Here is a 17,663-nt window from a genome sequence, read left to right as displayed (position 1 = left end):
CCTAGATCTTACTAGAGATAGTTATGAGCCATCATGTGGTTGCTGGGAATTGAACTCAGGACCTTTGGAAGAACAGCCAGTGTTCGTAACCTCTGAGCCATCTCTCCAGCCCTCAACTGTGTTTCTAACCCATTCATCTGTTGGTGCTGATCTTGCCTCACTTTTTTTTTTTTTTTTGCATTCAGCATTAACATTTTTGAAAGCTAAAGATTCGATCAATACTTTTCTAGCCTGTGGCTCTGATATCCTTCTATCTATAGCTGAAGTCAATGGTTGTGAAAGGTTAGTGAATGTTTCTTTTGAACCTTGTATAATCTGAGTAAATGTTTCAAGTCTTTTTCCTGTTTCTTCAACCTTGTCCCAAGTACTCAAGGCTACAATGTGACACAATGCCAAGGTTGCCTGGTCATAGGCCACTTGCATCTGTCCCTCAATATATGAACCTACACCTAGTAGCTGATGTTAAGAGATATCAGCGACTTTGGCCCTGTTTCTCTGTTCTCTCTCCTTAGCCTCTTCTCTGCACCATGATCACCATTGTACCTGCAGACTAGGTTTCAATATTGCTCTTGTCATACCTTTCCAGTCTTGGGGGATTATTCTATTTTGAATCGTCCAAGAATTTAATATCTGTTTCATGAATGGTGAATGCATTTCATAATTGGTGACAACTTTAATTTTTTCAAATCCAGTATGTCCTCGGGGTGCCACCGGTAGTCTTCTGGAGGGTGGCCTTTGTTGGCACTTGCCATACTCTGACTAGATAAGCTAAGGTTGGTTTTCTCCTTCTTCTTCTCCTCCTCCTCCTCCTTCTTCTGCTTCTTCTTCGTTTTGGTTTTTTTTTTCAAGACAGGATGTTGGTATAATGTTCTTGTGGAATGTATACAATTTATCCCTGTTCATTCAAATGCTGATTTCTCTCCCCTACTATCTGGTTTCAATCCTGACACTGCATTGTGATGCTTATTCCAAGCATCACCTGGCTCAAGTTTGTATAAACATGCCACCATTTGTTCTCTATATTGTCAATTAAACATACAGCCAGTGCTGTGCAATGGGGAGAATAGGGTGGGACATCCTGGTCCGAGGGGGAGGAAGGAGGAGAGGAGGAGAGCAGAGGTCGGCAGGACAGGACTTGGAACCATTTGAAGAAATGAACCAAACCTAAAGCAAGTGTAATGGGTAAAATTTGAATGGTAGGAAAATATTCGGGCTTGGAGGTTTAGGATGGAGTAACTATTGCCCAGCATTGTGCTCTAGGTTAACTAAATACATCCTAGTCTCTGTGTGGTGATTTGGGTTACAACTGGTTTAGGAATAACCGCTGTTAAAAGTTAAATCAAAAACAACAACAGGGTTTCTCTGTGTAGCCCTAGCTGTCCTGGACTTGCTTTGTAGACCAGACTGGCCTGAAATTCACAGAGATCCACCTGTGTGTGTGTGCGCACACACAAACAAACAAACCCTGGTGGTGTACACCTTTTAATCCCAGCACTCCAGGAGACAGAGGTAAGTGAATCTTTGTGAATTCTCCACCTGCCTGAGCTACAGAGTGAGTTCCAGGATAAGGCTACACAGTGAGTCCCTGTCTCAAACAACAAAATAATAGTAATAATAAGAATGCAAATAAACCTTTGTGATAACTAATTCCTGTGAGAAAAAAGTGTGCCAGAGGTGAGAGAACAGGAGCCAGGACAGCACAGGAGGATTGCTGTGGACACAGGAGCCATCTCTTAGGGCTGCAACTTGCTGGATAGCTGTTGGGGTACAGGGCCTTGTACTCACAGAGCTGTTAAGGTTTTTTTTTTTTTTTTATAAAACTGAGTTTTTTCTCTAAGTTTTTCTCTTAACCCGGTTATCACACAAATAACCTGAGACTCATATTTGTTTAATAAACTTCATGACACAACTGAACAGCTATTACTCTTCTTCTTCTTTTTTTTTTTTTTCCTGATACAAAGAGGTTTATTTAAGGGCAGAGTGGGAAAGAGACATAAAGAGGCAAAAACAGTAGGAGAACATAGGGGAAGAGAAAGGGAGGCTGGGTGGAATGCCCCAGGAAAGAAACTCAAGATAGAGAGAGCTATTACTCTATTCTTCATCCTCTAAAATAATCTGGTTTCCTTCCAGCCTACATCCCAGAAATACTTGCACTTTGCAGCTTTTCTGCTTCAGCTTCTGATACCACTTTGACCTCTCCAGTAGCTCAATTCCTACCTCTAACTCCTCTTCTGGCTGGCAGGATAGGATGTCCAGCCCTATTCTCTCCCTGCTCATTGACTGGCTGTAAGCTGCTTTATTGGCTATTAGGGGACAACTGGGGATCAGTGTTTACACAACATCGAGACAGGAGACTCTCAGAACAGGGATTGCAACCAGATATGGAGGATACAGAAATCAGCATTTGAATTACACAGTAATTTTATGGCGAAAAGAAGCACTGAGAGAACCAGGAATGTTAATCACACAGGAGCATCTCCTCAGTGGAGGAGATGAAACCATATCCCTGCATTCCATCCAGAAAGCTGAGATGGCCTTTTCGCTATTTATGGAAGCAGACCTCACTTACCTTTTTCTATAGAGGCAGACCTCACTGAAATTTCTCAGAATGGTTATTATAGACTCTTTCCCTCCGTAGACAATTACCCATGCTTAGGGGACATGTTACAAGTTCGTTATGGTCTGCTGACCTCTATCCTGTCTCAGTCAGGCCTTTTAGCTATTCCACTTACCTTCATGGTCACATGTACTTTGTAAAAGAGTTTCTGTGTGGTCATATCTTTCATATCTTGTTGTTCTTTTCAAGACGGTTTCTTTGTGTAATGGTCCTGGCTGTCCTAGAACTCTATAGACCAGGCTGGCTTCGAACTCACAGAGGTCTGCCTGCCTCTGCCTCCCGGGTGCTGGGATTAAAGTCATGCACCAACCCTGCCCGGCTGTGATAACATCTTAAGCTTTATTGTGTAGCTGGAATTGTACTGCATTGTAAACATGCTGACAACGAACCACCTGGCCTTAGACTCCTCAAGTCTTATCCAGGTTGTCAAAATCAACCTCCTCGGAGTTTTCATTCTTCTCTCTTCCAGCAGTTTGCCTCCCTGTTTGACATCTCCAGGGACCCCCTCATATAGCTGGGGTCCTGGCTGTTGAGATCGGGGTGGTCTGTTATTGGTGCAGTGCCAGGAGGTGAAGAAAGGGAAGCTAGGGGTTGGGGTGCAGACAGGTTCTGTTCATTGCCAGCCTGCCGCCGCCCCCATTAGAAAGCTTCCGGGCTCTTAGTGTGACCCTTCCCCAGGGCTTCCTCCAAGTCCTGCAAGACAGATTGCCTGGGCTAGCAAAGCAGAGGAAGGGAAATGCGGGCGTCACTCTGGTGTTCTGGCCACGGGTGGCTTCTCCACGGATAAGGCAATTCTCCCTCTTACCAACCTAGTGAGTGCTAGGTCTCAGACTCCTGGCAAGGGGCTGAGATACTTATTTAACATTATCAAAGCCGACCTGGCCTCCGGTCCTCCCGGTATCCCTCCGTTCTACCGTTTGGCTGGGCTTCCTTTCTCCCGTGGAGGCTCTTTCTTACATAATCCAGATCATTTTGCTTCCTCTGCGTTTCTCTCCCTCTCTGAGTGGGCATGCCTCCTCCCCCCACCACAGGTCTGCCTGGCTATTTCCCTGGCCCCATTCCTTGGGACCAGTGCGAGCTGCTCCCAATAAACCTGCATTTTTACTTTTAATTCGGCTTGACTTGGCTTATTTTGTTGGTGGGGAAAATGTATTAGTGAGCTCCCAGGTAAGCTCAGGACACTGAGGAAGTTTCTGGAAATCTCTCAACTAGGCAGCATTGACGCTCATGTCCCCAGCTGTGCTGAGACGTCGGACAGACCCAGCTGCTCTCTAATCAAACAAGGGATTTAGAACGCACCAATGCGCCTGGGCACGGTAGCTACCCATGTCACTCAAGCTGATGGGAAGCTGAGGTAGAGCTCTGGTCATGAGTTCAAGTCAGCCCAGGCAGCTGAGACCTTGTCTCAGCATTACAAGGGCGGGTGAGATGGCTCAGCTGGTAAGCGCACTTGCCACCAAAATTGACATGGGCTTAGTTGGTGGAAGGACAGATCTGATTCCTGCCAGCTGTTCTCTCACCGTGACACATAAAAGTAATAAAAACGCTAAAGAAGGCTGAAGGTCTGGCTAAGGAATAGAGAGCCCCAATCCCCAGTGAGTGGCTGGGGGCGTGGCAGAGGCCCAGCCTAAAGTCCCCAGCGAGGACCCCAGGGGTTCTGGGGTCTGTGGAAACTGTACCCCGGGATGTCGCTGGTCTTCCCACATTCTCTTTGATAGTTCTGAGGAACCTTGGGGGGCCTGTAGTGCATGGCACTGGCCAGGGCGCTGCACACAGGTGGCCGGCGAGGCAGGGTCTTTTTAGATTTTATTTCCGTGAGTGGGGAAGGCAGGCCAGTACAGAGGGAACTGAGCTGCAGGTTCTGGTCCTGCAGGGTCCAAGCGGGTCCCCCTCCCTGGGTGAGGACCCCGAGCAGGATGCCGGGACACGGGGTTGCGGGTCTCAAGTCTTCGCCTTCCTGGGGAGGTGGCGGGGCGTGGGTGCGTCGTGGGCTCAGCCCACCGGCTTGACCTTGGCGATGAAGAGGGCCGCAGCCTTCTCCAGGAACTCCTCCCGGGCCATGGGTGTGCTGGGTCGCCGGCTGGCCGCCGCCCTGTCCAGGGCACGGGCCAGGCTGTCGGGGCCCAGGCGGGAACCTGCTTCCAGGTAGTGTGAGGGTGCTCCCGCCATGTCTCCGGCTCCCAGGGCGCCCTCGAGCGTGTCCAGCACGGCCTGGCCCACGCGACGATCGGCCACCGCCAGGGCTGGGTCCTCTAGCAGCTGGAAGAGGGCGCTCGCGCGCGCCACGAACTCCAGCAGCACGAAGCAGGACAGCATGCCCGCCCGGAAGATGCCCAGCGGCACAGCCTCGTGGTCCCGGCACTGGATCTTGCGCAGCAGCGGGGCCACCACCTCCTCGGGCGCCCCGCCGTCCCTGCACACGCGCTTCAGCAGCTCGCTGTACGTGCGCCCGTCCAGCCCCGGCCTCTTCTTGCGGCCGCTGGCGCTCAGGCACTCGTAGGCCACGCTCACGTTGTTGTTGAAGGCCGTCCTGTGGGGATAGTGTGGTGTCAGGAGCGCCCAGGCCACCGGGCCTTTCCAGACCTCCCCAGCACTCCATTTGTCTGCCATTCAGGGCACCAGGTACCGAGGAATCCCAAGCTTAAGGGGCTGAATCCCGAGATTTAAGGGGCTGGAGAAATGGGCTCAGTCGGTAGGCCTGCTCTTGCTGAGTGCCTGGGTTCGATTCCCAGTACCCACACGGTGGCTCACGACCATCTGTAACTCCAGTTCCAGGGGATCTGATGCCTTGTCTGGCCTCTGAGGCAGGTACATGGCACATGGTGCACAGACATACATTCGGGCGACACATCCGTACATACGAAATCTTAAAGTATTTAAGATGAAAACTGTAATCTTGGCCTGGGGAGATGGTCAGCCGTTAAGACCACTGGCTGCTCTCCCAAAGGTCCTGACTTTAGTTCCTAGCAACCACACGGTGGCTCACGACCATGTATACTGAGATACGGTGCCCTCTTCTGGCCTATAGGCGCACATGCAGGCAGAACACTGCATGTATACATATATGTATATAGATATGTGTGTGTGTGTGTGTAAATATATATATATATATTTAAAGAAAATGGTAATCTTTTAATCCCAGCACTCAGAAGGCAGAGGCAGGTGGATCTCTGAGTTCCAGACCACCCTGGTCTACATACTGACAGCATGTCTTAAAACAATTAGTCATAAGCATATATGTGCATGCGTGATGTATGTGTGGGTGGTCAGAGGACAACTGTATGTTGTTGGGTCCAGGAATTGACGTTGGGTTGCAGAGTTCAGCAAGCACCTTTACTGCACGAGCCATTGGGGGTTTCTATTTGAGACAGCCGAGTTCTTGAACTCTCTGTGACTCTGAGGACCGTCCTGAATTCCTGATGCTCCTGCCTCCACCTCCCTAAGTGCCATCACGTCCAGTTTCTATGGGGCTGGGGCTGGAACCGGGGCTTCGTGCACGCTGGGTGAGCACTCTGCCAGCTGAGCCTGGCTCCAGCACACGGTTCACTCTCGATAAATGCCCGTTCAACCAGCCAGCAGACGTACTGGGGTGTCCCTGAAGGATCATCCATTGTGCCCTCAGCTCAGCGCGTGGGGGCGGGGCCAGCCCTTACTGCCCTCCCTTACACACCAAGCCTTCGTGTGGTGTCTTCATGCATTGTCCTGTGGCAAGCCAGCTCTTTATTTTGAGGCAGGGTCTCTTTGTTGCTGAGGCTTGAGCCTTAAGCCCATGCTCTTCCTGACTCAGCCACCATGGCTGGCTTGTAAGTAAAGTTTTATTGAGACACAGAATGGCTAATAGGCCACATGGACCTGTAGCTAAGTCACATTCTCAACTAAGAGCTGGTGAGCACACAGAGGTTCTACTGAGTGAGGTGGTTCCTTCCCTGACCCCAGGGTGGGGTCCCTCCTGATGGACCACAGTGGTGACAATTAACACAGCCTTGTGGAAAACTGTGGCTCTGGGCAGGCTGACAGTCTGATTTCAGGACTCAGAGAGTAATGGTCTGACAGTGGATCCTACTCTGCCTTTTGGTGTAGCGCAGCTTAACTAGGGTGTTCTGCGCCACACTGACCTCCTTGAGCCTCATCTTTGAGAGACCTGCTGTGCTTAATAAATGCTGGCCAGCTGTGGCTGACACCCGAAGGACCGCAGAGAATCCCAGCTGTGTTAAGTGTCAGGAGCTACTGTTTGTTAAGGCAGCATAACAGCTCTTCCTGACCGATGGCTACCAGCCTCATCTGATTCTAACTTCTCTGGCAGTGACTTCCAGGGGCACAAGGCCTGGGCCCTTTGCTTGGTTCCTTGCCAGGTCCATGTCCATATCCACCTCCCAGGGTTGTTAGCTTTCTAAAGCTGCCTCTGCGAGCCTTGCTCTCTGCTCATTTGTGGAATGTAAACTCCATTCCGCACCTCCAGATTCTTGGGAGGATAAATGACATGCCCTTGTGCTGGCATGGGGAGGCCGCACCCACCTTGCCTTTGGCTGTTTACAGCCTTAGGATGGGTAATTATGGCCTAGAACAAGGACACCCACCCCACAGGTGGCTCACATCCGCTCCTGGAAGTCTCCACTGAGTCACTGACAGGTGAGGGGGCAGGGACCAGGTGTCCAGCCGCAGCCTTGGGAGAGCTTGGGCTGGGCTCAGCTTTGCATGCTTCTCTCTGCAGAGTGCTCCCCATTGTGCCCAGACACGGGAGGCTCCCCTGCTTTTTAATTCTTTCAGACAGCGTCTCGCTGTGTAGCCCTGGCTGTCCTGGAACTCTCTCTGTAGACCAGGCGATCTGCCTGCCTCTGCCTCTGCCTCCTGACTAAAGTGAGCAAAGGAGTGCGCCACCACCATCAGGCTTTCCTGCCAGTAGCGCTTTCCCTATGGCAAGGCTGGGATGATGTGTGGGGCCATGCAGCCCTGTTCCACCTCTCCATGCTTAATGAGCTCCTGACACAGAGGGGTGGGGATGTTGACAGCATCCTGCAGGGTCTGGGGTGCCTCACAGGCAATGACGTGTGGCTGCGGGAGGCTTACGCTGGCCAGTCCTTCAATGTGACCAGCCAGAGATTCAGCTACTTTAAGCCACTAAAGTAGCTTGGTCAAAAGAGCCCTAAGAGAGTCATGAAAACGACTCCTTATCATGTTAAGGACAGTACGGTCAGTGTCCCTCTCCTGCCAGCACGGGAGCTAGGAGGGTTTGCAGGAGCTGCGTCCCATAGGTCTGACTCCTGGCTTGGCTATCTTCCAGGGTGAGCAGTGACCCTAAGGGGCTCTCACTGGCTGGCAGGGAGGTGACCATGGGGATGGTGTGGTCATGGCCTGTAGAGTCCCGGGGAAGTGGCTTAGCTTCTGCTGACAGGTGGCAGGGACAGGGCTGCCATGTGTGGAGGCTCAGGTGGAGCACTGCACAAGGAGCCACTCTCTCCATAGACATCAATCACATGGTCTTAAGTGGGGAGCGGAGACTGGGGTTTTCCTGGGGGAGAAAAAGAGAGGCCAAACTGAACTGTGAGCCAGACTGAGTCACGCTGTGGCTTCTGGGTCCACCCTAGGCTGAATTTCTGGGGACCCCACCAGCCTGCTAGCTTTTGTTCATGTCCCTTGCTGTCCTGGGCTGCTGACAGTAGTATAACACTAGGTCCTGGGGTGAGCAGTGACCCCAAGTTCATGTCCACACAGAACCTCAGAATGTGGTAGACACAGCTTTCATGGTTTCAGTTGGTTAATCAGAGACCACGCCAGCGGATGGCAGGTTTAGATTCAGTGATTGGCAGGGTTAGGGTGGTGGCACAGTGACCAGGTGGTGAAGGATACAGAGATCTGGTCACATGCTCACCAACCCTGCCCCAGGTCCTCAGGTGAGGCTTGATTTCAAATCAGAAAATGTTTCTATTTTAAATCACTAAGTTGACTGCTTTTCATCCCCGGGGGAATCTCTTCTGGATGACCCAGGAAGTAGTTTGTTCCTTGTCCCTCCTCCCCTGGAACACCTCTGGATGCAGGCCTGTATGCTTGCTTCTCTGCTGATGCCTTCATGGTCTCACACCCCCCATCGCTGTCTCAGCTACAGACTTTGTCACCTTCTTGGTTGGGAACCTCCATAAGTGACCAGCAACCTTCAAAAATCACTGGTCTCCTCCCTTTCTGCCAGGGCCCTCCCCCTGGCCACGTCAGTTCACTATGCCCCATCCTTTCTTGCCTGGCCATCATCTTGGGACACTGAGCCCCCTCCCGCTGCTGCGGAGATGTCTGGTCTTCAAAGGTACCCCCCCCCCCCCCGTTCCACTTGTTTTAGCTTTTCTAGGACTCTAGGAGGGAACCAGCAGGAATTATGATCCTGGACCTTCACTTCCCTAGGAAAACCAGAGCCTCTGTGCCCAACATCTACCTTGCATCCTCTTCTCCCCCACAAGTATTTCTCCTTTGTAAAGCCACTTCCATGTTGAGCCCCCAGACACCCTCAGCTCACCCACTTGGCCTGTCATCCCCTGGTGGGTGATACCTGATTAGCGTCACCCCCCCACTATGCAATGGAAAAGTGTCCCTCAGTCATCTTCTACACTAGGAACTGTTATCACTGGGGTACAGGAGCGATTGCAACTGCCGAGCTCCAGGCCTCTCAGCAGTATTCACATCGGTTCTAGACCAGCCAGGGGTGTATTTCAGGAACTTCTGTCAGTGGGCTGAGTCCTCAGTACACTGACTGACCATCTCCTGGACAAGCATCACAGCTATTCATGCTCGGATTGCAGAGATGGCATCTTGGGCCAAGTCCTCGCTGGAATTCTTGACCTCCAAAACCCTGGGCTGCGAGGAGAAAATGGACACAAAAGCAAAAGCTTCCTAGGCTCTAACCACCTGGAAGCTCAAGCAATGGGTGGACTACAACTCCCAACACTTCCTACCAGCACCACAATTTCCAGCACACCCCGCGCTCAGAGGCCGAAATCTACGCGAAGCATGCCGGGGGAGCTGTAATCCGGTCGCCACACCGCCCCAAGCGGACCAGGCCCGGGGAAAGAGGACGGACTACTACTCCCGGAAACGCCCCGCGCCGGCGGCAGGCTTAGCCCGCGCGGGGCCTTTCGGGAACTGTAGTCCGGACACCCCCGCCCACCATCGGTCCGCACCTCTGCGAGTGGTGAGCCAGGCGAAGGTGCCACAGCGCTCGGCCCAGACGCTGCTGCTGCAGGAGGAGCTGGCCCGGGGGCTCCCCGGCGCCGCCGTTGGCCGGCGAGCGCAGGCCCATGTTCTCGAAATAGTGCGCCAAGAAGGCGATGGGCTCCTCGGGCCGCGTCTCCAGCACCTTCAATAGGGCCGCGCGCAGCATCTCCGTCACGCCGACCTGCCGTAGGAAGTCCTCCTCGCTCTCGGCCGCCGCCGCCGCCTGAGACACCGACGTCCGGCCACTGTCCGCAAAATTGGCCGCTGGTGCTACTGCCGGCCGTCTTTTCTCCACTGCCGCCATCTTTGCTGAGGGCAGCGGGACCGGAAGCGCCGCCATAATTCACGGCGCGACGAGGCGCCCTCATTGGACGGCCATTTTTGTTAAGGGCAGAGGCGATTGCCCCGTCAGTGTTAAGAGTCTCGGCAGTGACAAGCGCAGGCTACTTTCCCTCCTGTGTCCTAATGGCTTGCTCTGTTTGCGTGTTTCCTGGTACTCCGTGACTGCATCTCCTAGCTTCGGCCCGAGATTGTGGGCTTGCCAGACTTCAAAATGGCCCCCCAGGAAGGGCTTGGTTTCTGGCTTGAAGTGTGATTGCTTGCCATCTTGGTAGTGGGCAAGTCTTCCTAAGCATGGTCTCCTAGCAACCAGGATCCCTGGGTACCAGAGAAACCCCACCAAACTTACATCCACTGGGGATGTACTGAGAGTAGGGTCCAGACCTTCTCTGTGTTTTGTGTCACACTTTGTACTCGGCTTGGGCTCTGCCGGGCTTTTGGCGTCCCTTTGTCTCCTTAGCGTTTGGGGCGCCTGGAGCGAGTCTTGACCAGGTTACCCTTCTTTTCCTAGGCTGTTCGTTACCCTTCCTGACCACCAGAGGGGGTTGCGCTTGTTATAACTGAAGTGCGCACTAGTACCGCTTGTCCCTTTTCTGTGTTTTGCTGCCTCTTCATCCACTGACATAATTTCCACCCTCCTCCCCCCTCCCCTCCCCCCCTCGCTCCCATACCTCATCTTCGTGTTTGCCCAGGATACGCTCCAAATACTTTTTTCCCAGGCCGTTGGGTACCTGCTTAGTTACTCTCGTTAAGTGCAGTTATTTCCCGGCCTGCCATCCTCCTGTCTTCTGCTCGGGCCTACCAAGCTGGACTGGGATGTGTTGCTGTTTTCGGGGACTCCGGGTTGTAGGACCGAGAGATGCGCAGTATGAATGGACACACCAGTGAGCAGAGATGGGTCCTTTATTCTGCCCTGGGCGGGCGAGCAGGCAGGAAAGCCCAGCATCTAGGAGGAGCTTGTGTAGATGTGCTGACTGAGGAAAGGAGACACAGTGTATCATCTTGACTGCCCCAAACCCTGCAGGGGTCACCGTCTGGACCCCTTAGTGTGGCACAATCGAGCTTCATAGGAGAGTGCATGAGCTGGTGTCTGGGCGAGGTCTTGGCCTGTAGCGTTTCCGCAGCTGTTTGTAAAGAAAGGCCAGCACGAGCAGCCCCAGCACCAAGCTGCCAGTCCATAGGGCCACCGAGGAGGCTGAAAGAGTAGGAAGAAAGGCAGTTATCAGCCTCACTGCCCCACAGAGAACTGTACATAGACGGCTACTGCTTACAAATGGACTCCCCAACTGGCCGGCCACCACCTGGGGAGAAACAGCCACCCAGCTGTGCAGACACAGCATGGAAAAATGAAAGCATACTTAAAAGGAAGTATTCTTTTGTTTGTTTTTAAATTGGGCTCTCGCTCTGTAGCTCAGGCTGAAACTGGCCCTCCTATTTCTACTGCCCAAGTACTTAGGTTACAGTTGTGAATGCTTATACCCAGCATAGTTCTAAAGTTGTCTGTTTCTTTTGTTTTTCTGAGATAAGGGTCTCTCTCTGTGGCCTTGGCTGTCCTGGAACTCAGAGATGCACCTGCCTCTGCCTCCCAAGCGCTTGGACTAAAGCTGTATGCTACCACTGTCTGGCTTAAGATTAATTTTTTTAGTGATTATTTTTGTTTATATATATAAACGTGTGTGTCTGTGTGTGCCACAGGCAGGTACCCTTGGAGGCCAGCCCAGGGCAGAGCGTCAAGCCCCTGGGTCCTGGAGTTTCAGGCTGTTGTGAGGCTCCTTCCTCTGCCTCCGAGTGCTGGGTTAAAGGCGTGCAGCACCACACCTGTTTTTATGGGTAGCACTTTTTAGTGCTTCCTGGATCTGGGGTTTAGGTGGTTGTGGCGAACCCACGTTCTCTGCAAGAGCAGGAAGTACTCCTGACTCTGGGCCACCCATTGCTCCAGCCCCGATTAATGTGTTTTAAAAATCAACCATTGAAACAGGTGCAGTGGTGCATGCCTGTTATCCTGGCTCTCAGGAGGGCACCATCAGGGTCATCTCCAGCTCCAAAGCAAGTTTGAAGACAGCTTTGGCCATATGAAACTAACATTATAGATAGATAGATAGATAGATAGATAGATATCTGGGACTTCTCTCTTTACTGTTTGTTTCACTGGATCTTCTGGTCTCGAAAATTTAGAGTCTGCAAGGTGCTTGGAGTTCTCAGTGGTCTCACAGTCAGGAAAGCATACAGAACTTAGGGAGAACATAGGCTAGACCTGGCACAGAACCCCCACTACTGTTTTCATCCCATTTGTCTATCCCTCCCAGGCCCCCAGCACTCACAGGGATTTGGGACCACCTGGCCGGGGACATACAGACTGGCCACGTGCCCCCCGGGGTCCAGGCGACACTGAAACCAGCCCTCAGGAATGGGACCCGGGGGCAGCATGCTTAGCCACGCCTGGGCCCCAGCCTCCTCCTTGTGGTAGGCTGTCAGGCCTCCAGGAGTCAGTGTCCAGCGCACAGTCACTCCCGGCTCGCAGCGTGCCTCACAGAGCAGCTTGTAGCCTGCCTCCAGGTCCTGGCGGATTTCAGGGCGGCAGGGGCTGATTCCAGCAGCGCTCGCATTCCAAGCGCCGAGTGCGGAGTGTGCAGGGGTGGGTGACCCCGTCATGCTTCTGGGGAGCCCAGTGGAGACAGCCTCGGCAGTGTGTGATGAGGTCAGGGTGTAGGGCTCAGCAGTAGTGTTGGGGGCCTCTGGTGAGGTCTGGCCCTGTAGGACTGCAAACAGAATGTTCTTCTGTACAAGCCCTTCTGCCTCAGTGTTCTTCATCTGCCAACCCAGTGTTGGGCCAGAACCCCCCGCCCCATCACTCAAAGGACACAGGGCATCATGCGAGCTGGGACCAGGAGCTGATGACACAGACAGCACACTTAGTGGGTACCGGAGTCCTATATAAGTCAACTAGGTCACTAGTTGATGTTATATATTTTTGTATTTTCAAAACAGGGTTTTTCTGCGTAGCCCTGACTGTTCTGGAACTTACTGTGTAGACCAGGCTGGCCTCAAACTCAGAGAGTGCTGGGATTAAAGGCATGCACCACCACAGCCTGCCCACGCTGCTGTTTATAAAACACCGACTGGGTGCAGGGTTCTCCGAGTGTACTCGGTCAGTGTTTATGAAGTGCCAGGTCCTATGACTGCTCTGCCAGCTTTTGTAGCACACCTCTTAAGTTCTGGGCCCCACCTTGAGTCTTGGCAGTGTTTATAAAACACCTACTGACTGGTGGCTCTATCCTAGACTTTCAGGACAGTGTGATCTTGGCCAAGCCAAGAATTTCTGGACAGAAATGACAGAAATATCGGGCCTGGCACAGAGTAGGTCCTCATCTTTTGAGTTGTTCTTTTCTTTGGCTGCTTCATGGGACAGACACTGACCGGTTTTGTTGGGGATCTACAAGTGGGTACAAGTGATCCTGGTCCAAGTCCCAGAGCATCTTAGCCTAGAGGCAGATGGGTCCCGGTGGCTTACCTGGAAGCTCCTTTCTGAGGGTCAGTACCAGATCGTACACCTGCATGGTGGCCTGGCAGTAAAGGGCAGGAGGGGCGGGCGTCCCCAGGGAGGGTAAGAGCCAGCGCTGTGTCACTCGGAACAGTGGTGTGCCCTCATCCTCCTGCATCTCCTCCTCCTCTTGCTCCGGTTCCAGGGCCTGGACACCCTCCAGCCTCTGCTCTCCCAGTAGCAGGGCAAAAGAGAGAATGTCCGGAGCCACGGGCCAGATGTTGTGGGCTGTGCAGGACACTTCCTGGTCTGGTCCAGGTACAAGGGACTCCGGGGATACCACCAGCTGGTCTGGGAAGGCTGTGGATGGATGGTGGGGCCCAGGGCTGAGCTTAGAGGTTAGGGCTGGACCAGGCAGAGGTGGGTTTGTGGTGATAGTGCAGCTATGTGCCTTAGGTGGCCAGAACAGGAAGGGCGGATAGTCAGCTTTGAAGGTCTAGGGTGTGGGGGAGGCGGTGGAATAGGGGGCCTGTTGGGTGACGGTGTGGTACAAGGCCCTGATCCCCCTGGGTAGGTGTCACCAAGAAAGGCAGGGTGAGCCTCACCGTACACAAGCAGCTGCATGGAGTACTGGACGCTCCGGCCTCCGCAGGAGCCCACGCACACACGAGTGCCCGAGTCTGACAGCAAGCCCTGGACAGAGAGGATGCTGCTGCCCGGGAAGTTCTGCGTGTTGCCCTGGTCGGTGTCCAGGCCGTGCCAGTGCACCCGGGCGACCCCCTCCTCACAGGACAGGTTGCAGGTCAGCTGGAGGGAGGTGCCCATGGCCACAGCTACCTCACGCGCAGGGGGATCCACCTGGAGGGACTGGCCTGAGGGAGAACAGCAGCTCCGTTGGGGTGATGCGTGTCTGGAAGAAGTCCCCAGCTGTCCCGAGTCTGTGTGCTTTCACTGCATAGGAGCCTGCAGCCCAACAGAGCCTGGACTCTGGCTCCCTTTGCAGTGTGGAGACCAGGTCTGGGTGGATCCTGGGCCCCACTGCTGAGTTCTGACAATATCATATACCCCTCTGAGTTCTCTCCCGCTCTCCTCCAGACCCCAGGGCTCTCAGACCCCAGGGCTCTCGACTGCTGTCTAGAGGTCTGGGTCTCACAACCCTGGGCCTTGAGAGCAGCCAGAGCCTGCTTCCCACCTCCCCAGACCAGCCTCTCAAAAGAAGCTCCTGGCTTTCAGAGCGTTCCCAAACATCCCTGGGAACCTCCTCCCCGCCCCACATCCCTGCTCACATCTGCAGAGCTGGAAGGGCACCACGGCCAGGGCCAGAAGAAGGGCCAGGCTGGACTCCATGCCTTTCCCTCTGCCTTCTAAACAGTGGTGTGTGGGGGGGAGCGGTTTAAATAGCAGCAGGCTGGCGGCTTCCTGCTGCCTGAGACCCTGCCTCTCCTCCCCCTCCTCCCTGCTCTGTGGGAGTTTCCCGGGGGGCTTTCCCAGCCCGACCCCCACTTCATAGGAGGCAGAGAGGCAAAGGCCAGAGGTGAGGCAGGGACCCAGGGACCCAGAACAGATGGGTAGGGACAGTCTGGGAAGGTTCCTTCCTATGGACAGGAAGGCTGAAGCTAAAAGCTGGAGGGGGGTCACCATGGTCAAGTGTGTGGAAATCAGCCAGTCCTAGGCTGCTCCACCCTAGCTGGCCTGAACTGTGCCTTTACTTCCACTGGTGGCCACATGAGCGTGGCAGAGGGGCCTGGGTCTGGATGGTTGGGGTCCCCTGGGAGGGGGTCACACCAGGGTAGGAATTCTCCTGGGACTGGGTTCTAGGTGATGCGTGTCTGGAAGAAGTCCCCAGCTGTCCCGAGTCTGTGTGCTTCCACTGCGTAGGAGCCTGCAGCCCAACAGAGCCTGGACTCTGGCTCCCTTTGCAGCGTGGAGACCAGGTCTGGGTGGATCCTGGGCCCCACTGCTGAGTTCTGACAATATCATATACCCCTCTGAGTTCTCTCCCGCTCTCCTCCAAGATCAGCCCACTGTCTCCCCCATGTTTCCCTTCTGGCCCAGACCCTTACTGAGGAACACCCCGCCGCACACCCACACTTCCAGGCTGGAGCTTCGTGCCCACAAAAGGAGGGCTAGAATTCTGTGTCCCGGCTGCAGGCAGCCACAGGACCTTTGTCCCACTGCTCTGCTCTCTCTAGTCTCCAAGACCCTCCCACCTCCTTCTTCTGCATCCCCCCCCCCAGGCATCTTGAATACCTGAAGTCTGTCTCCACTCAGCATGGGGAGCGTTCCCAAACCCAAACGTCTTGCCTAGAGTTTAGGCAACTTGACATAAACAGGGTCATTCAGGAAGTGGGGACTTCAATTGGAAAAAAAATTTACCCACCAGACTGGTCCATAGGCAGGCCTCTGTTTTGTATGTTTGTTTTTTGATTAATGATTAATATGGGAGGGCCCAGCCCACTGGAGGTGGTGCCATTCCTGGGGCGGTGGTCCTGGGTTCTATAGGAAAGCAGGCAAAGGAAGCTATGGGGAGCAAGCCAGTGAGCAGCACCCCTCCGTGGTCTCTGCATCAGCTCCTGCCTCCCGGTTCCTGCCTTGGGAGTTCCTTCCCCCAAGGACTTATAAACTGAAATAAGCACTTTCCTCCCCAAGTTGCTTTTGGTCATGGTGTTTATATGACAACAACAAAACCCTGAACTATACAGGGTGAGACCTTGTCTGTTTCAGCCATGACCCCTGACTCCTGCCCAGCAAACAGACTGTGGAAAATCTTATTAGAAGTAGAAACTGAGGCACCAGTGGCAGGGTGTGTGGCAGATGGAGGCTGGTTTCACAATGGGGAAACCGAGGCATGGAGAGAGTAGTGGACACCAGGCTCAGGTGCTATGGCTGCCTGGGTCCCATCCCCCCCTCTTGTCCAGCATGTACCAGTGCCCGGAAGCTGTGCAGGAAGGTGACTCCAAGACACTGGTCATTCCCGGGAAGCTGGGCCCTTAACCCGAGTGGGGGTCAGCAGGCTTGGTGAATGGGCTGCTTCCCTGCCCCTGCCCCAGCTTCCTGCTACACCAGGGCCAGGTGGGGAGGGGTCAGCAGGCCCCTGGCAGGCTGAGGTGCTGAGAGCCGAAGGCGCAGTCCCTGCTTTCCTTGAAGGTCTCAAGAGACACTCTTTTCAGCCCTGACTCCATCTGCAAGACACTGAGGCATCCTGTTCAAGTTAGTGAAGAGAGAGAAGGGGCAGGAGCCACCAGCCACGTGCAGAGGGGACAAGATAGGGGAAGGCCAGAGCTGCAAGGAGGAATGGGGAGACAGAGAGACAGAGAGACAGAGTGACAGAGACAGACACAGAGCTGAGAGAGAGGGACAGGGACATAGAAAGACAGAGACAAGAATGGAGAGACAGAGAGGGAGGGAGGGAGACAGAGACAGAGAGACAGAGAGGGACAGGGATGGAGCCAGACAGAGACAGATAATTGGGACAGAGACTAAGAAACAGACACAGAGAGGTACAAAAGCAGAGACACAGGTAGCAACAGTGAGGGCACAGGGGCCCCGGAGCGCTGTTGGCCTAGAGCCAGCTGTTTCCAGAAGGGCCAAGAGCCAGCAGGACTCTTGTGCTCTCTGGGCACCTGGGGGGCCTCCTGTCCTCACCTCTCCCCTGCAAACCCAGGGCCCGACCCCCCTTCCCGCCATTGTCCTGCAAGGAGGAAGTCCTCCTGGCTCTTCAGGAAACCCCCCTCCCCACAGAGGTCCAACCTTCTCAGGAGACCTGACATCCTGGCTCCCCTGCCCATAGCCCGAGGAAGGTTCCAGAAGGTAGCTTGCTCTGAGAGTGTATCTCCGCTCACCCTCATCCATCCGTCAGTTTTGCATGCTCCTTCAGAGTGTGGTTCCCAGAGGCCAGGGTGGCAGAGACTCTCTGGGATCCCTGGCTTGGTGTGTGGTCTGATCCAGAGGAGCTTGAGGGGTGGGGGCTGGGTGGAGGTTGGACTTTTTGAGACAGTGGGGTGGGGGGCTGGGGTGATGGCTCAGTGA

At 54.0% G+C, this 17,663-nt stretch overlaps 2 protein-coding genes across 3 annotated transcripts; both read right to left on the bottom strand.

Annotated features, from left to right (window-relative positions):
• Positions 1–4,410: 4,410 nt before the first annotated feature.
• Tpgs1 (tubulin polyglutamylase complex subunit 1) lies at positions 4,411–10,142 on the bottom strand. The gene is made up of 2 exons (XM_021641909.2): positions 9,781–10,142; positions 4,411–5,147 (listed from the first exon to the last, which is right to left on the bottom strand). The coding sequence occupies exons 1-2, from the start codon at positions 10,116–10,118 to the stop codon at positions 4,610–4,612; spliced, it is 876 nt and encodes a 291-aa protein (XP_021497584.2). The 5' UTR covers positions 10,119–10,142; the 3' UTR covers positions 4,411–4,609.
• A 902-nt stretch (positions 10,143–11,044) lies between these two features.
• Madcam1 (mucosal vascular addressin cell adhesion molecule 1) lies at positions 11,045–14,993 on the bottom strand. 2 transcript variants are annotated; one of them, XM_021641825.2, is made up of 5 exons: positions 14,921–14,993; positions 14,240–14,506; positions 13,665–13,994; positions 12,475–12,912; positions 11,045–11,348 (listed from the first exon to the last, which is right to left on the bottom strand). In XM_021641825.2, exons 1-5 carry the CDS (start codon positions 14,979–14,981, stop codon positions 11,218–11,220), a joined length of 1,227 nt encoding a protein of 408 aa, XP_021497500.1. In that variant the 5' UTR covers positions 14,982–14,993; the 3' UTR covers positions 11,045–11,217. The 2 variants fall into 2 exon arrangements, with proteins under 2 accessions (XP_021497500.1, XP_060227063.1); XM_060371080.1 differs by having other exon boundaries at positions 12,685–12,912.
• Positions 14,994–17,663: the final 2,670 nt, after the last annotated feature.

This window comes from Meriones unguiculatus, chromosome 17 (genome assembly GCF_030254825.1).
Source record: "Meriones unguiculatus strain TT.TT164.6M chromosome 17, Bangor_MerUng_6.1, whole genome shotgun sequence".
Classification (NCBI taxonomy): Eukaryota; Metazoa; Chordata; class Mammalia; order Rodentia; family Muridae; genus Meriones; species Meriones unguiculatus.
The sequence above is the reverse complement of the archived record's forward strand: the minus strand, read 5'-3'. Positions and strand labels throughout refer to the sequence as shown.